This window comes from Drosophila suzukii, chromosome 3, assembly GCF_043229965.1.
Source record: "Drosophila suzukii chromosome 3, CBGP_Dsuzu_IsoJpt1.0, whole genome shotgun sequence".
Taxonomy (NCBI): Eukaryota; Metazoa; Arthropoda; class Insecta; order Diptera; family Drosophilidae; genus Drosophila; species Drosophila suzukii.
In genome coordinates this window covers 4,336,868-4,362,323 of record NC_092082.1, presented here as the reverse complement: position 1 = coordinate 4,362,323, position 25,456 = coordinate 4,336,868, and the positions used below count along the sequence as shown (strand labels likewise).

The window sequence follows — 25,456 nt, the reverse complement described above, 5'->3', positions numbered from 1 at the left end:
CATCCAATCAGAGAATTATTCTGGTATTTTGTTTGTGTTTTCCCTGAGCTTATTGGAACAATTTAACGGTAGCGAGGCTCGGTCACTTTGTTGATAATAGTATAATTAAATTAAAACTTGATACTTTTGGATTTGTTAGCGGTTCATTCCAAAACCAGAAATCGCTAAGAAAACACCACTGCAAAATGGGTGACAATGTGGACCTGGAGAAGTGCTTTGAGGTGGTCAGCAATCTGGTCTCCGAGGCTGGCAGGGTAATTAGATGAAGTGGAAAAACACTTGAGTGCTGCAGAGGCTAATGGAATTTTCTTTTTTCGCTGGTAATTTTTCCAGCTAATCGCTCGCAACAATGAGACGCGACAGGAATTTGTGACCAAGAGCAACGACATTGACCTGGTGACCCAGACGGACAAGGATGTGGAGCAGCTGCTGATGGACGGTATTCGCCGGCACTTTCCGGATCACAAGTAGGATTCATAGTTATTTTCCAGGAAACTGTTTGGAACTTTTTGTTTTTTAGGTTCATTGGCGAGGAAGAAAGCAGCGGGGAGGAGGGCGTTAAAAAGCTGACCAATGACCCCACTTGGATCATTGATCCTGTAGATGGAACTATGAACTTTGTCCACGCCTTCCCCCACTCCTGCATATCCGTGGGTCTGAAGGTGAACAAGGTCACCGAGTTGGGTCTGGTCTACAATCCCATCTTGGAGCAGCGCTTCACCGCGAGACGCGGACATGGAGCCTTCTACAACGGGCGGAGGATCCGTGTGAGTGATCAGCAGGAACTGAGCAAAGCTCTGATCACCAGTGAGTTCGGAACCACCCGGGATGAGGCCAAGATGAAGGTCGTCAACGAGAACTTCGAGAAGATGGCCAAAAGGGCGCATGGGTGAGTCATCAACTTTTGCAGGAGGAATATACTATAGTGGTTCAAAATCTATTTTTTTTATGATTAACATATTTTCCTTTCAGTATAAAAAAATCTAGCTAAAATTTCTTATGATCTGAAAAGTCACTAAGGTGATTCTTTGAAGCTCCTTATCCTTATATGATCCATATACCTACATTATCTTTATTCCTATATTGTTGTTTTAATATTAATATTCAGTATCTAAATATTTTGATCTATTTCAGTTTACGCGTCCTGGGTTCGGCAGCCCTCAATATGTCGATGGTTGCTCTGGGAGCCGCCGATGCCAATTATGAGTTTGGCATCCATGCTTGGGATGTCTGTGCCGGGGATTTGATTGTTCGTGAGGCCGGAGGAGTGGTAATCGATCCCGCTGGCGGTGACTTCGACATTATGTCACGAAGGGTCCTGGCAGCAGCCACTCCCCAGTTGGCGCAGGAAATAACCAAGGTGCTAACGCAGTTCTATCCATTACCTCGCGATGATTAAGCTTACAAAAAATCCTTAAGTAATGGCATTTAATGTACCTTTAACGACATATAAATGGAACTATGTAACTCCATTCCGACCTAACCATAGCATTTCATATAACCGACCATGTACCTAAAAAATAAAAAGAATACGCCTAGTCATGGATATTCCAAATAAAAAATTGATGTAAACAAATAAAGGATTTGATTTGTTTTTTTTTGTATAAATTATCTTGCCAAAAGGTTTTGTCAAAACAAAGTTACCAGATAATTGCATTACTGGCGAAATAGTTTCCTACCCCCTTTATATTTTTCCAGTTCTTTATCAAATCATTCAAAGACGTTTGTTTGTTTGTTTTTATGTAATTTTATTACAATCTGCGTATGTATTTCGCTTTCTAATTAGTTTTCGCAGTGTTCTTATCGTCTTTTGTTTATTTGTTATATTTTGTTTTCCGGCTTAGTGTTATGTATATGGGTTTTGTGTCTATTTCATAGTAAGTTAGTAAAGCGAGCAGGCCTCATATCTGATGCTTGTGAATGCCCTGCACTGTGAAACGGAGTGAATGGGGTTGGATTCACCACAGACCACAGGCCATCTATCGGTGGATCTACGGGAAATAGACCTTCTGATAGATAGTACAGGGGATTGCAAGGTCGAAACTACCGACTCATCTGCGTGTTTTGTTCGGGTATGGATCAGTAAACAGCTAAGCAATGTCTTGCATATTGATATACGATTATTCTATATATCTGGTTGGATCTTTGCACTGTATTCGAGTAGAGCGATTAGTGGACATGTAACAAGCCATGATCGTAGGAAGTCGGCCTCCTTAATGCGCTGTAACTTTTTCATCTGTAGTTGTTGAGTATTTTGGACTATCGGTAATACCATTTAAAATTTGACACATCATTGAAAAATGTAATCAAAGCTACAGTAGGTAAAAAATTGTATCTATATATTTATTACATATCTGTATATAATAGTTAGGTATAAGTTAATAATGTAATTAAAAATTTGTTGATCTTTTCGTCGTTTTTAATGCTACATTCACAAGGTTCCATTATGCGCACTGGTTTACAAAATTAACACAGAGATTTGTTGGGTTTGTGCTAGGATCGAAAATATATAGTGGTGATGGGGCGCTTTGAGGATCGGATCGGGAGAAAGAATTACTAGCGATGTAAGTTGCGTGTCTTCTAAGATATTGCGAATCGTAGTCTATAAATTTATGTATATAGATCTATATTGATTTCGATATTCTAGTTCAATAAGCGAAAGGTACACATGGAGCATAAAACGGCAGCCACAGCTGCCTCTACATTTAATATTTTCCTTTGTCACACTAATAAAATTTACAAAATTTTCTATATAAATTCAACAATCAATGAAGAGCTTTAGAGAAGAATCCTTTTGATTTTTACATGCACGTATTTGATATATAGATAGGTTTAAATATATAGGTATATATATATTTTGTTCGTCTGTCTGTTGGTTTTCCTCGCTTGTTTCCATGTAAACTTAACACACAAATTTAGCACCAATCTATTCAAAAATTGATCAAACAATTTGATTGTTCCGAGTTATACAAATGAAGCCTTAAAGCACTTAACTTAGATGGTCTCTAACCCAAGGATCTTAATCGTAAGATGTCAAATATCTGATCTTAAGTGAGAAACTGAACACTTTGAATGGAGGTGTTTGTCGCCGAAGATCTGGGTAGGATCATCGGGTAACTCAGTGGGGTGAGGGCTTTAAAATAATCAAGTCGCATCGAGTTAATGGTAAAAATTAATTTAAATTTATTTACACGCAGATACAATAAACGCATCGATCTTCAATTCGAAATGATTTAAACTAGGCATAGATTTATCATTTATCATTTTGAATATGTATATTTTTTTATCGTATGGGATATCCATCTTGTTGCAAGCAAACGATGTGGGTCTCTCTTTTTTGCTTTTCGACTACGCTAAATCCGTATCTCTAGATGTAACGTACACATATATCCGATATCGTTTAAAGTAGTTAATATTATTTAAAAAAACCAGTATTTATCGAACTTTAACGCTCGCTCTTCAGTCGAGTTCTAAATAGATGCCTTGGATAGCTGGCCAATGGTGAATTTTCTTTTTAAATTTCGATTGGGTGTGCGGGGATGAAGTGATGTGGTGTTCGGAGTGGAGCTTGATGAGTCAACAATGAAATAAATAATTTATGTTTGCGCATGGATATGTTCAGCGGGGAGTCCTGGTCGCTCTAACACTGCTAGTAATATGCATATAGGCTTAGTGAACTATCTCCAGTAATGCTGAGTAGACGTGTAACTGATCTCCGGCCCTCCCAATTCTCTCTATAGCTATATATAGCTACGTTGCTTAAGCCTACAAGTGGTAGAATATTTTTTGTTGCGGTTTGCTTTGCACGGCCCTGGAATCTCGCGGGGATCCATCCATCCATCCTACAGCTCGTCATCGGCCTTGGGGATGTCGAAGATCTCGGCGAAGAGGGGCGGCAGGCGCAGCTTGGTCCAGTTCATCCGCAGCCAGTCTAGGTGTGAGAAGTGCTTGGCCCCCAGGGACCTCAGCTCGGGTATCTTGGCCTCCAGCGCCGGCATCAGTTGCAGTGCCTGCGGAGATCCTGCCCGGGATCGCAGGATCTGGACGCGCAGTGCCTCGGCCACCAGTTCCCGGGCCCTTCCGATCACCTTGGGCTCACTGAGGCCGGCTCGATCGGAGGCCAGCAGCACCATGGCCGAGAAGAGTCCAATCTCCGTATCACTCAGCCCATAGGCGTTCAGTGTGTTGGCAAAGTTCAGCAAGGCGTTGACAAAGTCAGACTGCAAAAGAAAGTATATATAAGAAAGGGTAACAAAATATGTAAGCAGCCTCTATCTTCGTCTGCTTTAGTTATAGAATCTTAAATTTTTAAAGATGGCCTTGCTTTGACCCAAGAGTGAAAGGCAAGATCGGAACTTCCAATCCAACCGCTAGAAACTTAAGTTCTCTTCTATCATTACGTATACGTAATATCCGTATGAACTATTTTAGCTACTCACATCGTAGAGTATCTCCAGCTGCTGGCGCGTCAGGTAGGCTCCGTCGTCCAGGGTCAGGGTCGCCTCATTGATCAGCCGGGCCACGTGCGTCAACCAGACCTCGAAGAAGCCCAGCTTGATGAGTATGAGCTGGTCGTCTTGGGTGAAATCACAGAAGCCAGGTACGCGTTTCGCAAACTCCACAATCCGCTGCACGCCGGGCGTCACCCTGGCGGAGAACTGTTGCCATAGCCAGATCTTCTGGAACTCCAGGCTCTCCGCCACTGTGCTGGCAATCTGTGTGAGGGGAAAATATTGATAAATTATTTCCCAATTGAAACCAGCGATAACCCCCATTTGGGGCTCCCCTAACTTAAGGATTTTAAGGCTCCAAGTAAAAATTTAATATATTTTAGGGCACAATTGAAATTTTATTCAATGTTTTTTGATTCTGGAAGATCGTTTTTGAACCTTACCCCATTTTGTGGCACCGTCACGGGGCGGCGCATCAGCTCCCTGGTCAGTTCCTCCGTGTAGGAGCAGTTGAGGCGGTGCGCCTGCGACACGCACATGATGACATCGTAAACGGTCAGCTCGTTGGCCGTGCCGGCCAGTCCGTCGTGGCACATTCCCACCTGGTGGTGGCTCCCGCCCAGGTCCGTGCCCATGCCCACGCCCACGCCCACCAGCTGCTGGTGTCCGCCCACAACGACAACGCCGACGCTTACGCCGCTGCCGCCGCTGGCATTGCCGCTGCCACTGTTATTGTTGTTGTTATTGTTATTGGCACTATTGCAACCGCCCAGCTCCGATGGCGAGGAGGCGATCGAACACATTTGTGGCGTTTGTGGAGTACTCGGTGTCTTCACTCGGACTCCGCTGACATGCGGTTGCTGTTGGAGTTGCTGGTGTTGCTGTTGGTGTTGTTGCTGCTGCTGTTGCTGCAGGAGATGTTGCTGCTGTTGCTGTTGCTGCTGCTGTAGCGGATTCGGGTGCAGAGTGCTGCTGGTTGACTCATCCACATTGAGGGAGGAGGGAGCGCCTGCGGCGGCGGAGGCGGCGGCTGCTCCGTTCAGCTCACGGGAACGCTTGGGAACGCGACCATAACGTACAGCTGAAAGGGTGGAAAAGTGGGTGGAAACGGGTTAATTAGTTACTTAGTTAATTGCAGTCCAACAAGCCAAACACCCCTGCAATAAGTTGCATATTTAATGAGGCAAGCTGGGGTATTTAAGTGTAATTTTAATTACTTTCCTATTGATATTGGAAATTTAAAGGGGAATATTTTAAGTATTTTAAGTAGATTATAATAAAACCTAATATCTAGTGGAGTTTTACTGATATAAACATGAATATATTAGCAGACTTTCCTTATAAATAATATTAAAAACATTTAAATATAACATTGCTCTAAGTACATCATCATTTTATACAAAAAACTTCTAGCAGAAAAATAAAAGGTTTATCTGAATTTTAACATTAAGCTTCAGTTGCAAAGTTACTGTTTAATTAGTAATATTTTTTATCACTGCATTTTTAAATGATTAACTGTCGACAATGATATATTTTTGAGTAAGTGAAAACCGTGTACTTTTTCATGCACCCACCCCAAAAGTATGCAACGAAAAAGCTCATTTAAATTTTACATTACCTTTCAATTTTCCCACAGAAAACGGATGCGCATTGTTTGGCCAATAAAATAGTGCGTATTTTCTTGATAGTTTGTATATTATTAGTCACCTGACTATTTAAATTCGAAAAATCTTTCCCTACAAAACACACTATTAACATATCCTAGCAGCCACTGATGATGATATATACATTGTATTTAGTTCGAAGAAATGAAAAACTGGCACACGCATAAATCTTACAAGTGCGTCACACACTTGTGGATACTTTCGAGCATCTGAATATCTATCTAGCAAATTGCCAACATTTCTGTGCTATCAACTAGAAAATTTGCCTGTCCTACAAGTTGTCGGTCTGTCGAAATGCGATACATTCTGTCGGAGGAAAATAATTAATTTCAATTCTCGTTCGCGTTCATCGTTTGAAGTGTTCATTAGCCGGTCAGGCAGGCAGTTTTTCGGCATTTCTCGGTTTTGTTTGCCGGCGAAAATTGCACAATGTGAAATGGACTTGCTTTGTGCAATCGAAGACAACACATATTTTATTAATTAAAATCGCATTTGGCTGCCCAAAAAACCAGCAGACAGACGGGGTAAAGAAAAAAAGAGATACAAACGCAGCTGCTCCAGTTGCCGGCTTTTGGCTTTCGGTTTTCAGTCTTCAGTTTTCAGTTTTCAGTGCTCACTTTATCAGTGGGACATTGACCCACTGCGCTCAATATGAAAACGGAGGCAAGTGATTTCGTTGCCGCTGTTTTTGTTTTTCCTCTCGCCTTATATGAGTTTATGTGCGGCTATTTCTTCGGCTTTGTCGACTTGTCTGCTGTGTTTTCTTGTTAATGTGTTGTTATTGTGGTCTGGCGGTAGTCGCCGCCGGCGGTTTCCAAACAAACACTAATGACGAAAGCCCCAGTGCTCTTACTATGCGTCAGCATTTCGGCCCGGCAATATCGAGTAAAATACCATAAAATACGGCCAAAACAAGGGGCAAAGGCGGTGGTGAAAGAAACTTCGCATGCATTGCGCATACGCAGCGTGGACGGCCAGAATCCGGAAAAACTCTGCGGCACGCAAAGCATCGCCAGCGAAGGAAGGCCTAAAAGCAATCTGGCAGAGTGAAAGATGGCCAACACACTGACCCATTTATGGCACGCCGAAACATGACATCTTTGTGATGTTGTCGAGGGTCGAAAAGGTCGTTTGCACTACATAAGAAGAAATATATGAGCTCAAGAGGAACATAAATTGTATCCATAAATATAATCTAATGGGAGGTCCAAAAAATGACTATATTGTATTTTCGAACATTCGATAATAAACACAAATCTCAAGTTTATGTATTTTTTGTTAAAATATGTGTTATTTTGTGGAGGGTAGATATATATATATATTATTTTATCATACCCAGTTAATGTTCTTAATAAATCCTAGATCACTATTAAATGAAATATTTCTTCACACCTTTGAATTCTTCATTTTATTAACAACCTTGCTGGTCTTTTCTCCTCCTTCTCCTTATGTTTAAATTTTGGGAAACTACTAAATATTCTACCAAACTTTTGATTACCTTAAACAAATTTTTAATAGACTTTTTATATAGACATAAAAATGGTTTATTTCCATATTAACCAACCAGTGTTTATAAAGTGAAATATGTATTTATTTATCATTTATTAGGTTTTATCTTTATATCATTATCAGAATATTTATCAGTATGGATTTATTTATGATTTATTTAAAAGTCACTCTGATTCCCCAGCAAAACGATCTAATTTGATAAGGTAAACACCCCAAATGGATGACCTATTTCAGTGATAGTTCTAACAGCTTTGGCAGACCCTGAGCCGGAGCTTCCCTGACCTTAGTTTGGCGGCAATATGATCCCATTACGACCGCAGCCAGACGAGGTTTCGGTTCCAGCCTTGTCACGCTCGTAACTCTGGGTTCGCTAGGTTCTCATTGTGCTCGAGTCACGCTTTTTACCGCCCACCGAAGAGCGTTGATCATAAATCGTCTCGTTGGCGTTAATTGTCACAGCTCGTAAATTAAATATGCCATAATTCGCCACACACAGCAGCACCCCCATAAAATCGTCTATAACACTTGGACATTGGGCTTTTGAGGCTGCTTCATGCATGTGCCACCTTCGATATGCCGCTAATTGCTCATGGCGGGCACTCGACGTTCTTGCTCTGTTTGTTCTAAGGTGTTTTCAATTAGCGACCGAGGGCCCCCGTCTTATTGATTTTGCAGATTTCACCACAAGTGGAGCAGATCGAAGGCTGCTTCAGCCGCCGAGTGTCCGCAATGGAACTGGAGTGTCTATCATTGCGGAATCGGGAGCACACAGGTCCACCACATAATCCCCATCATTACTTATTCAATCGACCTCTCGCCTCTCGCTTCCCGCCTGTCACCTGTCACCACCCACGGAGCGGTTCCCATTCGGACCAGGTCAACACCAGCCAGCCAGCCAGCCATCCATTACACATGCTCCGGGCCACGTTGGGGAGCCCAAGCCCACATAAATAAGCGGAGCGTTGCTGGCCTAAGCTCAAACTTTTTTCCCAGCTAAAAGCATCTTAAGTGATTTAGTGCAGTCGAATGAAGAGCATCGTGGACGGGGGAAATGGGGAGCAGAGGAGCGAGGAGGGGCGGAAAAACTCGTTTAGGCCAGATTCACAAGCTGAAAAGCACTGGGAAAAATATTTGATGCAACAGAAAAATTCTAAAAGAGGCTTGAAGGTTTTTAAATATATGCGAAGAAATCTTTAAAAAATATAAACAAAAATTTTAAGAACACTATTTCATAAGAACTAACAACATATTATATAAGTTTTGAACTTTTTGGAATAAATTCTTAAATCTCTTTAAATACCTTAAAGTTATGAAAATTAAATGATATTCTTATATTAGCTTTTAAAAACCCTTTAAAAATAGTCTTCTAATATCTCCCACTAAAAACTAGCTTAACAAACCATTTCCTAATTTGGGTCGAGAGCTCCCACCTTTTTTTTCAGTGCACAAAGTTAGGGGAGGGGTTTCTCGCTAAGCTGAGCTCCCACTTCTGGCAGGGAAAAAAAGGATTTAGGTCACCGAAATCTGAGGCAGCAGAAGTGCGAGCAGCAGTAGCATCGCCCCGTAAAGTGGCCAAATGTTGCCCACATTTAGCTGGATTTTTGTGCCCCAACTTTGGGTCGTACCGTACTCTTTCGTCGCATTTCGGAGCGAACCGGGCCATTAGCATGCGAAGAGGGCCAAAATGCCAAAATGCCAACTGCCAGCAGGCAGAGGCAAAGGCAACATCCAACTGCCAAAGCTCCGTGCCGTAGTAACACATGCACAGACACGGATGTATGCATTATATATAGTTGATATTTTTTTCGGCTTTATCGTGCGCATGAATGGCCTCCCCCTGCCCCCTGCCCCCTTCTAGCCACAACCCCAACCCCCCTAGCCGCCCAACCGGTGACCTCGTTTGAGGTCGTTCGTTCACCTGTCGCTGCTGGCTGCACTTTATGCACTCTACATTTGCATGACTGCCCGATATGTGTGTGTTTACCCAGTTACGAAATTGTCCAAAATGCTGCGGCTTACTGCCGGGTGAAAGTTGGATGTTTGTTTGCAGAGCCGCAGGAAAAAGTTGGTTAAGATTACTATTTAAATGCCCTAACAGCTTTAAAAAAAAAAAGTAAATTAAAGTATAAAATGTTACATAACAATTTTAAGTTGTCTACATATAAATTAAACCAAATAAAGTTTACAAATATATAAAAACTTCTTAGCAAAGCCAACAACATATTCCATAAACTAAAAAATTTATTACTAATAAATATTATTTAAAATAGTAATTATTTTTTCATAAATGAAAAGAATTTGGTATTGGGCTTGCTAAGAAGGTTTTTAATATTTATAAATTATTTTATAAGCAGCAAGATTTTGTAATAAACGTGGTTCCATAGTAAAGAGCTTGTTAAATTTTGTTTATATCTTTCTGAAGAATTTAATACTATAGTTTGGGTAAGGGTATATGTTAAATTTATATAAACAAACATTTTTATTAGTACACCTTTTATACCATTTAAAAAATAGACATTTATCCATATTAGATTTAAAATGCTTAGTGACCACCTTCGAATTACCTAAGCCAATGGACCCCACTGAAGCTTTCAAAATTAAACTCCAATTTTCCCGGAATTAAGGTGGAAAAGTGTGTGCACTTTTCGTGGCGTGTAGAAAACTAAACATTACTTTGGAAGCTTCTTTTGTTTGTTTTCATATGCACCTGGGTGTGCCAGTCAGCGAGTGTCGCTCTATCTGGAACAGCTAAAATTGTTAGTTGCGTGCTAAATTTGTTGCTTTTTTCTTCTTTTTTTTCTGCCAGCGGTAGCAGCAGCAACAACTATTCGCACGCAGCCACCGCCCACACGCCCCAGGCAACAACAACAGCAACATAAGCGGTAGCAACAACAACCGAACTGCAAAATTGTGTCAAGCAATTTGCGTAAATTATCGCCATGTTGTTGGGCGCTGCTCGTTGGATTTTTTTGCCTATTCGGATTCGCTGCCTATTCATGAGGACAATTGCAGTTTAATGACCGTTCAAATTAACTTTGCCTCACTTCGATTTGCCATGACACATATTTATTTGATTTGATTTTGCCCCGATTGCAGTTGGTCCTCGAGTAATTTGCTTTTCTTCGGGCATTATATCTTGGGAAGGCATCCAAAGTAGTGATGGCATTATATTTGCACTCAATTCTGATTTCAAATTGATTGCTTTTCATAAGCAGCTTAAGGTTGAATTCCAATAAACATTTATTAGTGTAACTGTTTGTTTTGTAAGAAAATTATTGAGACCAAAAAGAATAGTTAGTGCTATCATATTATTGATTATATTAGAAAACTTAAAAACATACAAACTTTTGTGTATAATAAAAAACTGCATATATGTAAATCAGAACGTAATTCGTTTTATAAAACCTATTGATTTTTGTAAGTATTTAGTTTTTAGTTTTTATACTTTAAAGTACACATTATTTTTCACACAATGAAGTACAAGCATGATAAGTATTTTTGGCAAATGAATTTAGTTTTTAAAACTGGTAAACTATGTAGTAAGTAAGTTAAAATTCAGAAAAAAGTCCATGTCCTACTCCTTGTTAGAGGGACAGTTGTGGACGTTTTGGGGATAGTCACACACGTATTTCTCGCGATCGAACCATTTGCCCAGCTCACAGAATCCCAAGGCAGCACAATTCTCCACGCAGGTGTAGAACAATCGACAGTGCTCAGGATGGGCGATAATCTGTCCGTGGAAGCTGCATATCACATCATTGGCACACGGTCCTGGAGGAGGTGGTGTTACTGGAGTGACGGTGGAAATACTCACACAAGTGCCATCCGATCTGGGACACTGACCGGTCACGCAGGCGTTCAAGTCGATGCTATAGATCTGACCTAAGGGGCACTTTAGTTTCTCGTAAGAACCGTAGCCACAAACGATGTAACCAGAGCAATCATCGCAATCCGGAACCACATCGTCCACCTGGTGACCCGAGCACACACAAATGGCATCGGTGGGACTACAGGGAAAATACTGTCCAAAGGAAGGATAATTTCCAAGGATGAGTAGTCCTCCCAAGAATATTAGAGCTGCAAAGGACGAGTATATCCTCAAGAACAGGTTATATAAACCGTATCCAGGCTAGTGCTTACCCAACTTCATGCTTTCAGCGAAATGTTAGAATCTTAACTAATTCCCTGGGGAAGAGGTAAGCCTTTTTATAGGCATTTTATGAGCTACTCGATAGCTAGACAAACTCTTGCATTGTTGCAATCTATTGACTTTGCAATTGACCCAACTTACAGGGGGACACCCAACTCCCAGGGGGATACCCTCATCCATTTCCACTTCAGATATTGCACGGTCTATGTTTATTTTATAACCAATCATTGCTAATCGTATTAGGCTGAATAAAACTCCATCAAGTAGATGGGAAATCATCATATGTATAGCACGTGTTTACACATTTACGTTTTTGGGGCAGGGCAAACAGTCAGAATATGAATAAAAAATCGAGCGAGAAATCAAAGGCAGCCATATATGCAAATTTTGAACTGACCTACTCCCATAAGAAAATCAAATAAAGCCAAGCGAAACGAAACGAGACGAAAAGAAGCAAAACGAAACTAAACCGAAACGAGGCAGATAGAGAACGGCAATAATATCAAAATTCCAAAGAGCTGGAAAATATTTATGCAAATCCCCAGTGGAGGGCGTCGATCTCAAGTCAATCAATCAGATTTCAGATACTGTGATTTTTCGAACAGCGGGTGGTTGACAGATTCCAATGGCAAATTGCGGGCAATTAGCGGGGACTTGGAGAAAGGCTTTCCATGAAGTATAAATGGTAACCCCCATTCTTGATTTCTTGAGGGGGGGGGGGCTAAGCGATAAAAGGTTGAGGTTTTTTTTTGTATGCCTCCATTCACATGCTCATCTAAGCTGCTGACCCGCCTTTAAATACAAATACTCCAGACCCCTGGTTCCAAAATTCCAGATGCCCCCCATCCCAAGTTCCCCCAGTTCCAAACCACTCACATATCTCTACGTATACATAATTCACTTAAGCGCGCTCAACGAAGCGAGATGAATGACCTCAATTTGAATAGTTGTCCATATAGCCAAAGTTTGCCCCCTCTTTCGGACTTTCGGGTGCCATTTAAATCAACAAAAGCCGCCGCCTACTTTTTTGACAATCTCTCGCTCTTACTTCGTTTACGTTCTGTTTTCATGTTGATTGCATTCTTGTAAAATTATTCAAATGCTCCACAATTTTCGGGGCCAGTCCTCTCCCATAAAGCTGGGAATCGGGGTTATAATTATAGTGCTGAAAAGGAGTGGCTGCCCCAACGCCTTCTTCTTCTTCTACTTCTATCTCTGCAGCTATCGTTATAACGATATAACCATCATCATCATCATCATCATCATCATCGCTGTCGCAGTCGTTGCCGCTGGCATCGTTTTTCTTTTTTATCTATTTGACACAATTCTCTGGGCAAAGTTGAGTTCTCTTCACCCCGTTCCAGTCCCGGATTTTTGTTTAGTGACACAGTTTATATGGCGTTCTCTTTTTCCCCACTTTTTTGTTAGGTTTTTGTTCTTGTTTTGTTTGCCTAATTAGATAAAAAACGAAAAATCTTGGTTAGTTAAACTCTCTCGCTGATAGAGTGGCTAGATCGAAGCCAGAATATAACCGAGTAATGGTTGGAAATTTAGATAAATTGCCAGCGACAAGGCTTCATCAGAAATCTGTAATAACTGGCGCGCTTCACGTCCGGCCATAAACATTTCAATTAGCCAGCAGCTTAGCGCAGATTATCGCCAGCAACTGCCAGCCACCAAAAATATATAGATACACTGAAAAAAAATTAACCAGCTATTCAAAAAAAAACGAAATTTCTAAGGATTTTCAAATCTAAGAAGGTTTGCGATAACTTTCAATTTCTTTATGGCATGGTAAAAAATATTATTTTCCATGAAATTTCTACATATGTTAGAATTCAATATATTTAACTCTTTTAATTATTTTCAGTGTGGATTCAGAGTATTTATGTATCATTAAGAGTATTTTGAACCTGCTCGAAAAATAATTTGGACAAACGCCATTTAAAAAGCGTATTATAGAATCGCGATTACGAGCACGAAAAATGAAAGCGAGAAGAAAGAAAAGCGTTAAACTGCACTAATAATAATATACATTTTTTCTCTGTGGATTCAGTGGAATTACCACATCATTAAGAGTATTTTGAACCTGCTAAAAAATCATTTTCTTGGACCGCATTTATGGGCTGCTGCGTCAGAATCGAAAATTAATTCCAGACTCGAATTAGGCATGTAAAATTAAAAATTAAAGCGGCCAGAATTAAAAGCGTTTAACTGCCGGAAGCAATGCTAACTGTAAACCGCAAGCGGGAAAACAAGTCGAGGGCAACGCGGCGTATGAGTAATGCCGACGAATTATCGCCGCGAGACGTGCGACTTCGAGTGGCCTTATCAAATATTTGTGCTAAAATGTGCGGCTAAATTAAAAACACAGCAAAACAACAAACAAAAGGCAGACGGGTCGGCCAAAAAAGAAAAAAAGAAGCCAGAGGAAACATAAAAAAATAAAATAGAAGAGGGAAAAATAGGTTTTGATGCTCCAATTTGATAAGCGGCGAGCGCATTAGCAATTAGCGAATTAAATGCCAGCCCAGCGAACGCGCGTTTGTGCTATAAATGTTTCAATGAACTAAAAGAGCCTTCGGATCCCATCTATCTGGTCGAGGGAGCCTTAATGAAAAAAACAAACAATTAAATTAGCCAAGAGGCAAAACGACAGGCCGAAGACAAAAATGCGAATCGACAGGGCAAAACTAGAACGCCGCCACATTTGTGAAATGCCAAAGACACACGCATCCAAATCCACAGATACCTTAATACGGACGAGCTACAGATACAGATACAGATACAGATACCCAGTAGATGAGATCAACGCTCCCGACAGATTCGTCGATCGAGCGACGATCGCCGGGTGATCGATCGTTAGGGCAGCTGCTGCCAGCCGGCCAATCCGATCCCATCCCATCCAATCCAATCCCACCCGTGATTGATTGAATTAATAAAACGAATTAACAGCGCCAAGTAGGTAAGATCAATGATCGCGGGCCAAGTGGAACGGCGTCCGATTCGTGGGCGCTTTCATCTGCAGAAGCTGTCTGAGGCTATCAAAACAGCAAAGATACGGATCACAATAGTGGATCATATCAACTATGTTCGGTAGCTGCGATCACTAATCGAGTGAAACGCCCTCTCTCAACTCACTGGAATTATTTCTGAGAAGATCTCTATAAATAACTCTGCTTAAAAAAGTGACTAACAACAATTATAGGATCCTAACATAGTTTCGAAAATATATATTCCATAGGATATACTTGATTAATAAAGATTCTAAAGCAATTCAAAAATAAAGATATTATACTCTATTATACCACAAATACTCGTTTAACTTAATGAAAATAAATCCAAGATTTATTTATTTTTGATAGCTCTGAAAATTGTATTTATAAACAGACTTTACATTAACTTACTCAGTAATTTTAGTTATTATTTTGTTCAAATAATATATATATATATATACTTAATGAAATATAATTTAATTAAAAATACATTAATTTTGTTTTGAAGCTCGGAATGAGAATTTTAAGTATCAATTATCACCCTCTCTTTATTGATAATTAAATAAAATATATAATCAATTTATCATCATTATAAATAATTTTGAATTAATCAAATATCGTTTATTCAGAATAATGTTTTAATCAAGTGAAGTGCTTTGATTGCTAATCAAAACGTGATCCATTGATCATCATATGTGCTTCTCCTGTACTTTATTTTTTACCCTTCCCTTAAGAATTAAATTGTGATACTGGGCCTTGATTTGAATGTGACTGATTATGTAACCGCATTATCGATCAGTGGACTTAAGTTTGTCCCTCGATTTGCTGATCCCTTGTAAGACCCTTCGCATTTCCCCGAATCGAATCTCGACATAATCAGATCCCGCCGAACGGCTTCGATATCAGTATCTGCAGAGCAGCTTCCTGTCCGACGGCCCCTACTGTCTCAGCATAATAAGATCAACATCAGATCCGTCACCATATTGTCAATGAAAGTCAACAAGAGTCGTTGTCTTCATTATGAGGAGCACTCTTTGGAGAGATACTCCATACAGACAGAGAAGCAGACGATCATTGACCGGGACGTAGAGTTGCAGGCGCGTGAGTGATTTCCCCGGTTGGTTCCCCTGGTTCCCCAGGTTCCCTAAGTTCCCTTTGGTACCCCAGGTTCCCCAGATCCCCCGATCCTTCCAGGGCACTGGCCAGTGGCTACCGATGGGAAATGGGGACCAGTGCGTTGAACCATAAACGTCGTTCTTCTCTCTTCTTGCTGGGGCATTTCATTCTTGACTTTTTGCCGTGCGTTGTTTGGCAACGTCATCGTCATCAGCAGGCGATTACGATCGTCATCATTATGAGAGTCTGGCCTGGAGTTCGCCTGCTTGTTTTGCAATATCATAATCAGTAGCCCTCCGCTTCGCTCTTCCTCTTTCTTCTCTGCTCATTTAGCAATTCGGATTCGGTGCAACGAACGCGAATTTCAGTTTTTTCTATACTTTTTTGGGTATATTTTGGTGAGTTGCTCTGACTCCGTATCTGTATCTGCCTCTCGAGTTCCTCACTTCTGCACAGTTAATAAAATTTTATGTTTTCTTAAGAGTGTATTAAAGATTTTTTCATTTTGAAAAGCAAAGTGTCTGTATATTATATTTAGAATAAATCTGAATAGCAGAACCTTTTTTTGTGATATCTGATATATGATAATAAATTGAATTTTTCTTTTTGAAAATTCTTTCAAAATTGTCATAATAGTGATCTCAATATAAGATCATTATTAGCTTTAAGTTATCATTTTATGATATATATCATTTTTAAAATGTTTAAAATATTTTTTTTAAGGATAGGTTTCAACCTTTAACATCTACCGATATTACGTTGTAAATATCAATTTCAAGATATGTACGTTTAGAGATCAAATGTTTTCTGAGTGTTGATCGATCAGCTGTGGTTGGTTGGTGTTGCTGCTGTGCTCGTTGATGTTGCTGGTGTTCTTGCTGCTGTTGCTGCTGCTGTTGCTGTTGCTGTTGTTGCTGCCGCCTTGAGGTCGATCCCTTTGTGGGCTCTGCTCTGCTTGCGGATTGCTATCAAAATGCAGCGCTGTCGGTGCTTCACCCTTTGCAGTCGCCTTGCCGCCGTCTGTCCGCTCCCTCTCCCCACCCCCCCATTCCCCATTCCCCCTTCCCCTTGCCCCGCCGCCCCTGTCCGCCCGTCCGTAAAGTGTCAATGCACTTGTTCTTGTTTCAACCAGCAGCGCATTTGTGTGTGCGCGTGTGTGCCTTTGTGTTTCTCTGTTTGTGCGACTGCGAGATTGTGTGATTGTGTTTGCCGGCGTGGTGCGTGTGTGCTTGACTGCGTCGTCTTCACGTGCGTCGCCTTCGCCTCCTGCTGTTTGGGCTGACCCCCCCCCCCCCCCCCCCCTCTCTTTCTGCCACCACCCCTCTCAGCATAAGCCTCTGGCCAAACCCCCTCCTCGCCTCGGGGCACCCAGGTTGCTCAATCCTTTTTGCTTTCCGTTTTTCAAGCACTTTTTCCAGCAACCTCTGCACTCAAAAAAAATTCGCTGTTACACTTATAAAATTTTATATTTTTATAAAACATTTATTTTTTTAAGTAATTATATTTAATAATCCATCTAAGTTAATTCCATAAATATGTATAAAATAAAGAATTTATTAATTTGATCACTCCAAACTCGAAAACGCTTTTATTTTTATCTTAACAGGATGAATTATAGTCAGAATATAGAAACTCGAAATACAAATCTCAAATTCAACTCTAAAATCTTTCATTTTCGGACCGCCTTTGCAAGTATTCAGAATAATTGGATTGATTAGGACCGATAAGCCTAGGGCATAGGTTAACCAAAACAGATTGTCAATATTATTTTTACCAGATTAAGGTACAAATTCTATGAGTGACTAAATCTTTTTTTTAGGTTTTGCTTTAAAATTAAAACAAATATTTTGATTCTGAAATAAAAAATTTTTAAGTCGACATATCACATATCATTATTGTAAATATAATTAAAGTGCACAACATATGGGGGAAACTTTTAGAGAAGGGTACTAAAGAACCAAAATATTCAAAAAAGTGTATTTTCTTATAATTGGTAATTTAGTAATTGCACTAAATTTCTCTCGGTGTGCTCAATCCCTTTCCTTGCAACGTCGCCTGTTCGTCGTCTGCTTCGAGTGCCTGGCCAGGCTGGCGGCCCCTCCCCTGCCCGCCCCTGGTCCCTGGTTCAACCCCCATGCACCCCCTTGAACCCCCCTGATCCGACGCCCCTGCAGCTGGGTCGTTGCTTCGTTTGTTCGCTGGCTGCCTTTGCACTTTGGTGCATCCTTGTCTGGCGTTTGAACTTTTTGTGCTGCGTTGTTTGGCGTGCAATCTTTGTTCGGCAGACGTCTGGCTTTCATTGGTATTGGTGCGTATCTGTGTGAGTGCGTGTGAGTGTGTGTGTGCATTGGCATTTGACTCCATTTAAAGTTTGTTTCGCTTTATTTTGCAAATAAAATTAACTCCAGCGATTGCCACAGCATGGAAGTGCAAGTGAAAATTGCTGAAGATGGAGTTGCCAAGTGCTATCGCTCTCTCTTTCTGGATGTGTGTCTGTGTTTCCCCCTCCTCCCCGCCTCCCTGCTGATTGCTTTTTGTGGCACCTACTATGAGGAGATGCCCCCAATCCCCAACACCCATAACATAACCCATCCATCGTCTGGCGTTTGCTAATGAGCTGAGCTGGCTACGCATAAATATGAAATGGGCACACATTAGCTCAAGGGTTAGGAGTTTCCAAGGGGGCAGAGATATGGAGGAGTCGGAGGAGGAGGTACTAAGGAGGATCTGAAAGTGCAGTGGATTGCAGACCCTACTGGTAAGTGCCTTAAATGGACTTCAGCAGAGGGATTTACTATGCAAAGTGCGGCTGGAACTAAAGATTTTACGTACATAAATTATGGGTATTCTTTGCAAAGGTGTAAGTGCCTGTCCTAACTTAAGAACAGAACCTTTTAAAAATGTGTCTAATTCACAATTACTCAGATATTAAAAGAAAAACTTTTATTTTTCGGATATAATATGAAAATATTCAGATAATACCATTATGTCTTTAGGTTTATTAGTAGCTGTCAAATGTTTATCACTTCATATTCATTTGATATTTCGCATTTCCCACATAAAAGCAGCCCCAATTAATCAAGGCAATTTGCCAAGTTAATAGCAGCGCCTACTTTAACCCAAATCCCCATCTCGAAATCATGTTAGGCGTGTTAGACATTTCCCAGCGACCCCGATCCACGCGTTTAACCCACTTTAAACTTGTCTGTTTTCGGGGCACACAGTCACAGTCATTAGCCAGCCGACAAAACCTCCATCTTTATCTGCAGATCCATCGCATGTCTCATCGGTTGGAGCGGCGGAGGCTCGGAAACAGCCTCTGTTTTTTTTGTGTTTTTATTTTTTTCGTATTTGCCCCCGGCTCCGCTGAAAGCCATCAACAGCATTTAATAGGCTCATCAACACACGGAGTAGTCGCTGCAGCTCCACCCAAGCAAAACCCCCTTTCGCCCCCTCGAAACCCCTTTTTCTTCACCTAGGCAACCGACAAAAACCACCTGTACAACATTTTAATACATTTTGTAATAAAAACAGACGTCATTAAATGCCGGCTCGCAAGTAACTGACGAGATACGCTTCTCCGACTCCAGCACCTTCTTAACCTCCCCCCGGGTGTGTGTGCCACCCCCACTCCGCCCCTGGGAAACAGTTACTGCCGACGCCCCTGTTCAGCGCAGTTCACTTCGGTTTGGTTTAGTTCTCTGGGGTTTGAATCGACTCGGTTCTTCGTTCTCAGTTCTCCGTTCTCGGTTCTCGGTTCTGTTCTGTTTAGCGCTCTGAATGGAGCAGCCGACCCGTCTCCATTTGTGGCAGGCCCCAGTCATACATAGTTATACGGCCATAGCCTCTGTCTGTCAATCACATGTTGTTGGTGCACAGGGCAAAATGAGTTCTACTCCTGAATAAAAGGTATATTAGGAAAATTGGTAGATATATCTGTGTAGGAAAATGTCCTTTCATTAAATCGCCATTCTTTTTTTCCAAACTATAGTGTTTATTTTTCTATATATCTTTATTCATTTAGTTCATCCTTATAAAAGTTTGTTCCTGAGGAGAGCTAGATCTAGTTACTTTCAGTTTAAAGTTCATATAGGTAGGTGCAAAAAATATAATGTGGCAAAATATAAGATCTATATTTAGTATAATCTGTTTGGTTTTAATAATTTTAACCAATTATGCATATCTTTGATAAAAGGGATAAGAAAGGGATATCTTTTACATGAAAAGCTTACTATGATATGACAAAATATGTCTTAGATTTAATACGATATGTTAGGTAATTCCCATAACTCAAAACAATGGCATACCTTTTGTCTCAGTGCCTGGTGTAAACACAGCATTAAATGCACTTATTAAACGGATATTTAGCGTGCTTCTGTTTCTTCATCAACATCATTATAGTGATTTGTGGTTAGGCTAGCCACCTTGCCACAATTGTGGTCGGATCTAGAGTTTTCGAGTGTACGAGTAAATGGTATCCACGGAGACTGAGTACCAGAGATTTGAGAGCTACGAGTGAGGGCGTCTGGGGCTTTTGAGTTCTTAGTTCTTAGAATTTAAAGGTCACTTCTTGTTCGGCTGGCAACTGCAACTCGACTGGGTATCAGTTTGTGTATCTTTTTTTTACTGTATCTCGACCTGCCAATGCAGCCAAGCGGATCATTCTGCGGCGGCTGCCAGTCCAAATCAAAACTGAAACAGTTTGCGGTAAATTCTTGGCACAAAACTGTCAATTATGACGAGGGCTAACCAAACGAACACACACAATCCACTGGCCCACAAAATGGTTTTGAAAGTTCTCCACTCGAGTGGCGAAACAATCGGAACTCGGCTCTCACTCTATGATATTTGGCCATCCAAATGGCCACAACCAATCCATATAAGTTCATTAATGTCAACGGACAATGCGAACCCACCCATTCGTTTGCTAATGACACACAAAGCAGACGAAATAAAATTATAATGAATAAATAACAAGAAGCACAGGGCACAGAGATACCCAGATACCGAGAGATACAAATGTATCTGCTGACTCTTCTGGCTGCCAGAGTAGAGATATGTAGGTCAATTTTGTAATAAACTAGATGGCAGAAGGCAGAACTTTGCGAGAGACTCCCATTTCCCAGATTCCCAGCCAGAATCCGTAGGAATTAGAGCTGCAAATGATTTTAGCTGATTCCGGGCGGCACCCGGAGTTATGAACCCCTCTTTTTTCCCGTCTTTTTGTGAATTTTTTTGCTCTTTTGGCCAAGTCAATTACCCTGAGTTGGGTAATTGGCCCCGGCGCAGCTCGCAGCTTAACTGTTAATGGGCGCTTGACTTGGCTTTGGCTTAACGGTAACAGAAGCCACCGCTCGGCGTCTTTTTGGTCAATGAGCTTCGCGGATGAGTATCTGGGTATCTCAGTATCTGAGTATCTCATGGATACCCACATATTTTAGTCGCTGTGCTAGTTTAGCCCCGCTCGGCAGATGATTTCATGCTTTTGAGATTTAATTGTTATTCATTCGGTCTGTCGTCTGTGTGTTCGTGATTTTTTTTTTGTTTTTTCCCTCTCTGCCTTACGTTTTAGTTTCATTTTTGGCTTTGGCTAAACCTTGAACCGCACGCGTTCAGTTTATTGGCCGCTTTTTACTACAAATACCGTTCGTTCGCTTCGCTTGGCTTCGACTGACTTTTCGATGATGACGCCGACGAACGTTGATTATGACGATAAAGATCATCATCGGCGTTCTGTTGGTTATTCGATGGGTAGGCATATATTTGCTCAGGCCAGGGAATGTATATATATATCTGTATCTATAGCTTCCTACTCCTGCTCCTGCTGGGGCCTTTGATAAAGGTGAAACCTGGCCAAAAAGTTGTTGCCTACTTAACCCAGTTGTTGTAGCATGTTATTTATTTACCAGTGCTTTTGGTTACCCTTTTCCAAATTTCCCATTTAAGCCCTGGGTATATAGACAATTTAAGGGTTAATGTGGGATAGGGACCATTAATACGAATATAGTAGTAATTTTTACTTACTATTTTTCTAATATCTTCTTTTAATATAATTTTTATTTTTCCTTATGTATCGATGTATCATAGGGTATTTCCCAGTCGATACTCGCCAGCCTATGCATTTGATTCGCTTAGCAAAAAGCTGAAAACGCACAAGGACAACACTTAATGTTAATGAACTCGGCAAACAAGTGCACGAGTATGAGTTCGAGTATCTCCATCTGTAGCTGTGTAGCCACGTATCTATGTATCTCGGGGCATTGTTTGTATAGTTGCGAATTTGTCAACTATTTTATGCGAGGCCCCGGCCATATGTATGTAGATAGACATAGATAGCCCCCAGCCGTATAACAAACATAATGGATACATATGCACGGGCCGAGATTCGAGGAGATCCAACGAAACCCGAGCTCACAGAAGCAGCTGCCATTAGCCCTATTAGGAATCGGCTCTATGCACCTGTTCGTTCTGGCCGGGCTCTTTATGTTTCCGGTTCTGATTAGAAGGCAACGAGAGTCTCGAACTCAAGGAATGCAAATCAATTGCCCCACGGACCAAAGGAGTCAAATCAAAACAGAGCGCAGAGGCGCACACGAAAAAACTCTTAACCAGTTTCGCAATTGCAAACCAGTTTTATTTTTTTTGTTTTTGGATTGGAGGGCGGGGGGTGCTTAGTTGTAAAGTAGAGTTAAATACGAAGGAAAATGGCAATTGGCGAGTGAATAGGAAGTAAAATTGGCCCACCACAAAGACAGGAAGTGCGCTGACCCCGCGATGCGGATGATTAATCAGCGATTGTCGAGTGATAACTCGATATTGCGTATACGCAGTGTATGCTAAATACACACACACACACACACAGCCTCTGGGTAGCACCCCGGATTTTCCCCCCGGAAATGAACCGAAAAAATCAAGTATTTACCATTCAGCTCCTGCCGCGGAGGTTATCCAAAAATAGGCTCTCCTTCTGCTTTTTAATTTCGGAAACTTCACTTAAGCTGGTTTTCTTTTTTTGCTTTAATTTCACTGCTCTGCTTTTTTGGTTAAATTTTATTTTATTTTTTTTCGGGCCAAAGAAGAGGAGTTCTTCTGCTCTTGGGGGTTTTGAAATTCAAATCACACAATGCCCCGAAATCAATTTATGCAACCGCAGGCGGGTGCGATTGCTTGGGTTTATATATGTATGATATATAAATATATATATTTTTCGTATTGAACGCACTTTTGGTTGAAGTTTTAGGCCGGGAAATGATACACAAAGCGATGTTTGTTTGTTTGTTTGCCAGCCAGTGTTGCTGCTGCTGGGTGGGGTGTTGCTGCTGCTTGATGTTGCTGCTGTTGCTGGTGTTGCTGCTCGATGTTGCTGCTGTGACTTGGGGTTTTTCGGAGCGTTCGCGTGCCGCGCGCTTTGAGCAACGAGAGACATCTGAAAACGACAGCGAAACGAAGGCAACGAAAAGTGGCCAACGTCGCTGCCTCTGCCGCTGCCTCTGCCTCGGCCGGCGTTGCTGCCGCAGTCGACGTCGACGCCGGCAAAGCTTTTACAGCACGCCAGCAGCAACAACAAGGCAGCAGCAACACCAGCTGAAGAATACACCAAGCAAAACAAAGAAGCGAAAAGAGCAGGCGGCTTGAAAAAAACGAAAGAGAGGGGCATACAAGACCAGAAAGAGAGGGCTATCGCAATCAGAAAGAGATGGCCAGAAAGAGAGCATGGAGAGAGCTTTTTGCGCGAAGCAGCAGAACTTTCGACTGCAGCAGGAAGCATTGCAGTTGCAGCGACGCCGGCAGAGAACCAATTGAAATTGAGTAACAAGATTTGTTGATGTTGCTGCTGCGTCGTGTTGCTGTTGCTGTTGCTGTTGCTGCCTGTGTATGTTGCATGCAACTGCTGCTGCTGCAAAAAAGCTGACTAACCGGTGTTAGATGCATTTGCATCTTTTTTTCACGTTTTTCCTCAGCAGTTTGGCAACTTAGCCGTTGGCACAAAAAATCAAATGAAAAACGAGCCAAGGAAAAGGCAGCCTCAGCTTTAGCCGAAGTTACATAAGCCTTGATTTAGATGATGGCTTAAATGTGCATGTATGCGTGAGCTTTGCAATAAGGAAGTGACTTTTCTTGTCACTGCTGTTGTTGTTGCTGTTGCAATTGCAATTGCTTGGCTTTTTCTTGGATCTGATTGCCCGGGGACAACAGGACGCATCGCTTGACAATTTCCTGCTTTTCAGACAGTTTTCGATAGGTTTCCCACACAAAAACCGAATGACATCCGCTGGTTATTTGAAAATCGAGTCCATTGAAATGAAAGTTTAGCCTATGAGAGGGTAAACGAGGTTGGGAAAGTGAATGATACATAAGTACTTATGGGAAAATAAGTTATATTTGTTAATAAATGTTAAAGTAACTGAAATGTAAATTATAACCTTTCTAAAATTATAAAAAAAATTGTATAATATTATATTCTAATGTGTATGTACTTGAAAAATTACAGTATTCTATTTCTACTTGATTTAGTTGAAGAATTAAGAGTTTAACCAGTGTTTAACATCGGCGCAAATGCTGCCCCTTAATTAGGGTGAACCTCATTCTGGTTGAAAATCCGTTATAGGAGTTCCGGCTAATTTACAGCACGCAACCCGCAGAGTCTAAGTGTGTTTTAAAAATCGTATTATGACCTCCCCGTCCAGCGGATTCCCCGGCAATCCGTACTCCCCGTACTTCCCCGTGGAAGTTGCACGCGTCTCAAGTGCCGACTTCCTCCAGAGAGCAACTGGAACTACCCCTTTTTGCCCTTTTTGGCATGTCAGGCACGTCTTAACACGCTGCCAGCTTTGATTTAATTTAGTAGCAACTTAAAGATGAGGCGAAGAGTCGGGCAACTTGAGTACTTGGAACAGGGAGCCACCATCGATCACGCTTCTCCGGCAACATCGCCATCATCTTTATCGTTTTCATAAGGTTGTGCATTGAGATCAGCCGCAGATCAGCAGCTCAAGCAATTTACCATGCAACCTCAACCTCCATCCATTCAGTCTTCCTCCTCTTCGGCTTGATTAAGCAGTTAAGCCTGAAACGGAGGAGCGGTGAAGGTGTTCCCAACAAGCCGTCAAAGTGGCCGCCACCATGATGATCATCATCGTCATCTGTGGCCACACTCGAGAGCACACATCACTGCACCCCCCACCCCGAATCCCACTCCATTCCGCCTTTTTCCTTGGCCCCTTTTTCCCCGGCAAAAAGGTCAACGCATTCTGCAAAATCGTAAAGGGAAATGCCACACAACAACAACAGAAGCAACAGCAGCAGCAACAACAGCAACATGGAAGCGGCGTGTTAATTGAAGACAGGCACCCCGCCAAAAGGGGTTTTTAAGTGAAGTGAAAGGGGGGCCATATAGCTACAGCTATATAGCAATGGCCAGCCTGTTCGAAATCCAAAACGCTTCACTGATTTCTGCGTTGGCAGCGGCAGCTCGATGTAATGCAATGGTTGCTACTGCCACCGCAGCGCATTTGAAGTTGCTTCCTCATTTCTGTGGCATGCACAAACTCATAACAATACACAGGGGGA

General features: G+C 41.6%; 3 protein-coding genes across 5 annotated transcripts in view; 1 reads left to right on the top strand and 2 right to left on the bottom strand.

Annotated features, from left to right (window-relative positions):
- The first annotated feature begins 54 nt into the window (after window positions 1-54).
- LOC108013301 (inositol monophosphatase 1) lies at window positions 55-1,583 on the top strand. Its single transcript, XM_017079092.4, has 4 exons — window positions 55-254; window positions 334-467; window positions 521-889; window positions 1,135-1,583. Exons 1-4 carry the CDS (start codon window positions 186-188, stop codon window positions 1,397-1,399), a joined length of 837 nt encoding a protein of 278 aa, XP_016934581.2. The 5' UTR covers window positions 55-185; the 3' UTR covers window positions 1,400-1,583.
- A 1,576-nt stretch (window positions 1,584-3,159) lies between these two features.
- Eip78C (Ecdysone-induced protein 78C) overlaps window positions 3,160-25,456 on the bottom strand; it is a 42,059-nt gene continuing 19,762 nt past the window's right edge. For 2 of the 3 annotated variants that reach the window (XM_065864211.2, XM_036815080.3), the window contains 3 exons: window positions 4,895-5,532; window positions 4,440-4,715; window positions 3,160-4,220 (listed from right to left, as the gene is read on the bottom strand). In XM_065864211.2, coding sequence (XP_065720283.2) covers window positions 3,843-4,220; window positions 4,440-4,715; window positions 4,895-5,532 — 1,292 coding nt within the window. In that variant the 3' untranslated portion in view covers window positions 3,160-3,842. Of the gene's footprint in view, window positions 4,221-4,439; window positions 4,716-4,894; window positions 5,533-23,108; window positions 23,294-25,456 lie in introns of those variants that run through there. The other variant, XM_017079089.4, reaches the window with a different exon arrangement.
- Window positions 11,169-12,586, bottom strand: LOC108012226 (probable endochitinase). Its single transcript, XM_017077521.4, has 2 exons — window positions 11,765-12,586; window positions 11,169-11,701 (listed from the first exon to the last, which is right to left on the bottom strand). The coding sequence occupies exons 1-2, from the start codon at window positions 11,772-11,774 to the stop codon at window positions 11,199-11,201; spliced, it is 513 nt and encodes a 170-aa protein (XP_016933010.2). The 5' UTR covers window positions 11,775-12,586; the 3' UTR covers window positions 11,169-11,198.

Coding starts and splice junctions, on each gene's coding strand:
- LOC108013301 (XM_017079092.4), top strand. CDS start 186: ATGGGTGACAATGTGGACCTGGAGAAGTGCTTTGAGGTGGTCAGCAAT. Junction 468..520: donor CGGCACTTTCCGGATCACAA/GTAGGATTCATA, acceptor TTTGTTTTTTAG/GTTCATTGGCGAGGAAGAAA. Junction 890..1,134: donor ATGGCCAAAAGGGCGCATGG/GTGAGTCATCAA, acceptor GATCTATTTCAG/TTTACGCGTCCTGGGTTCGG.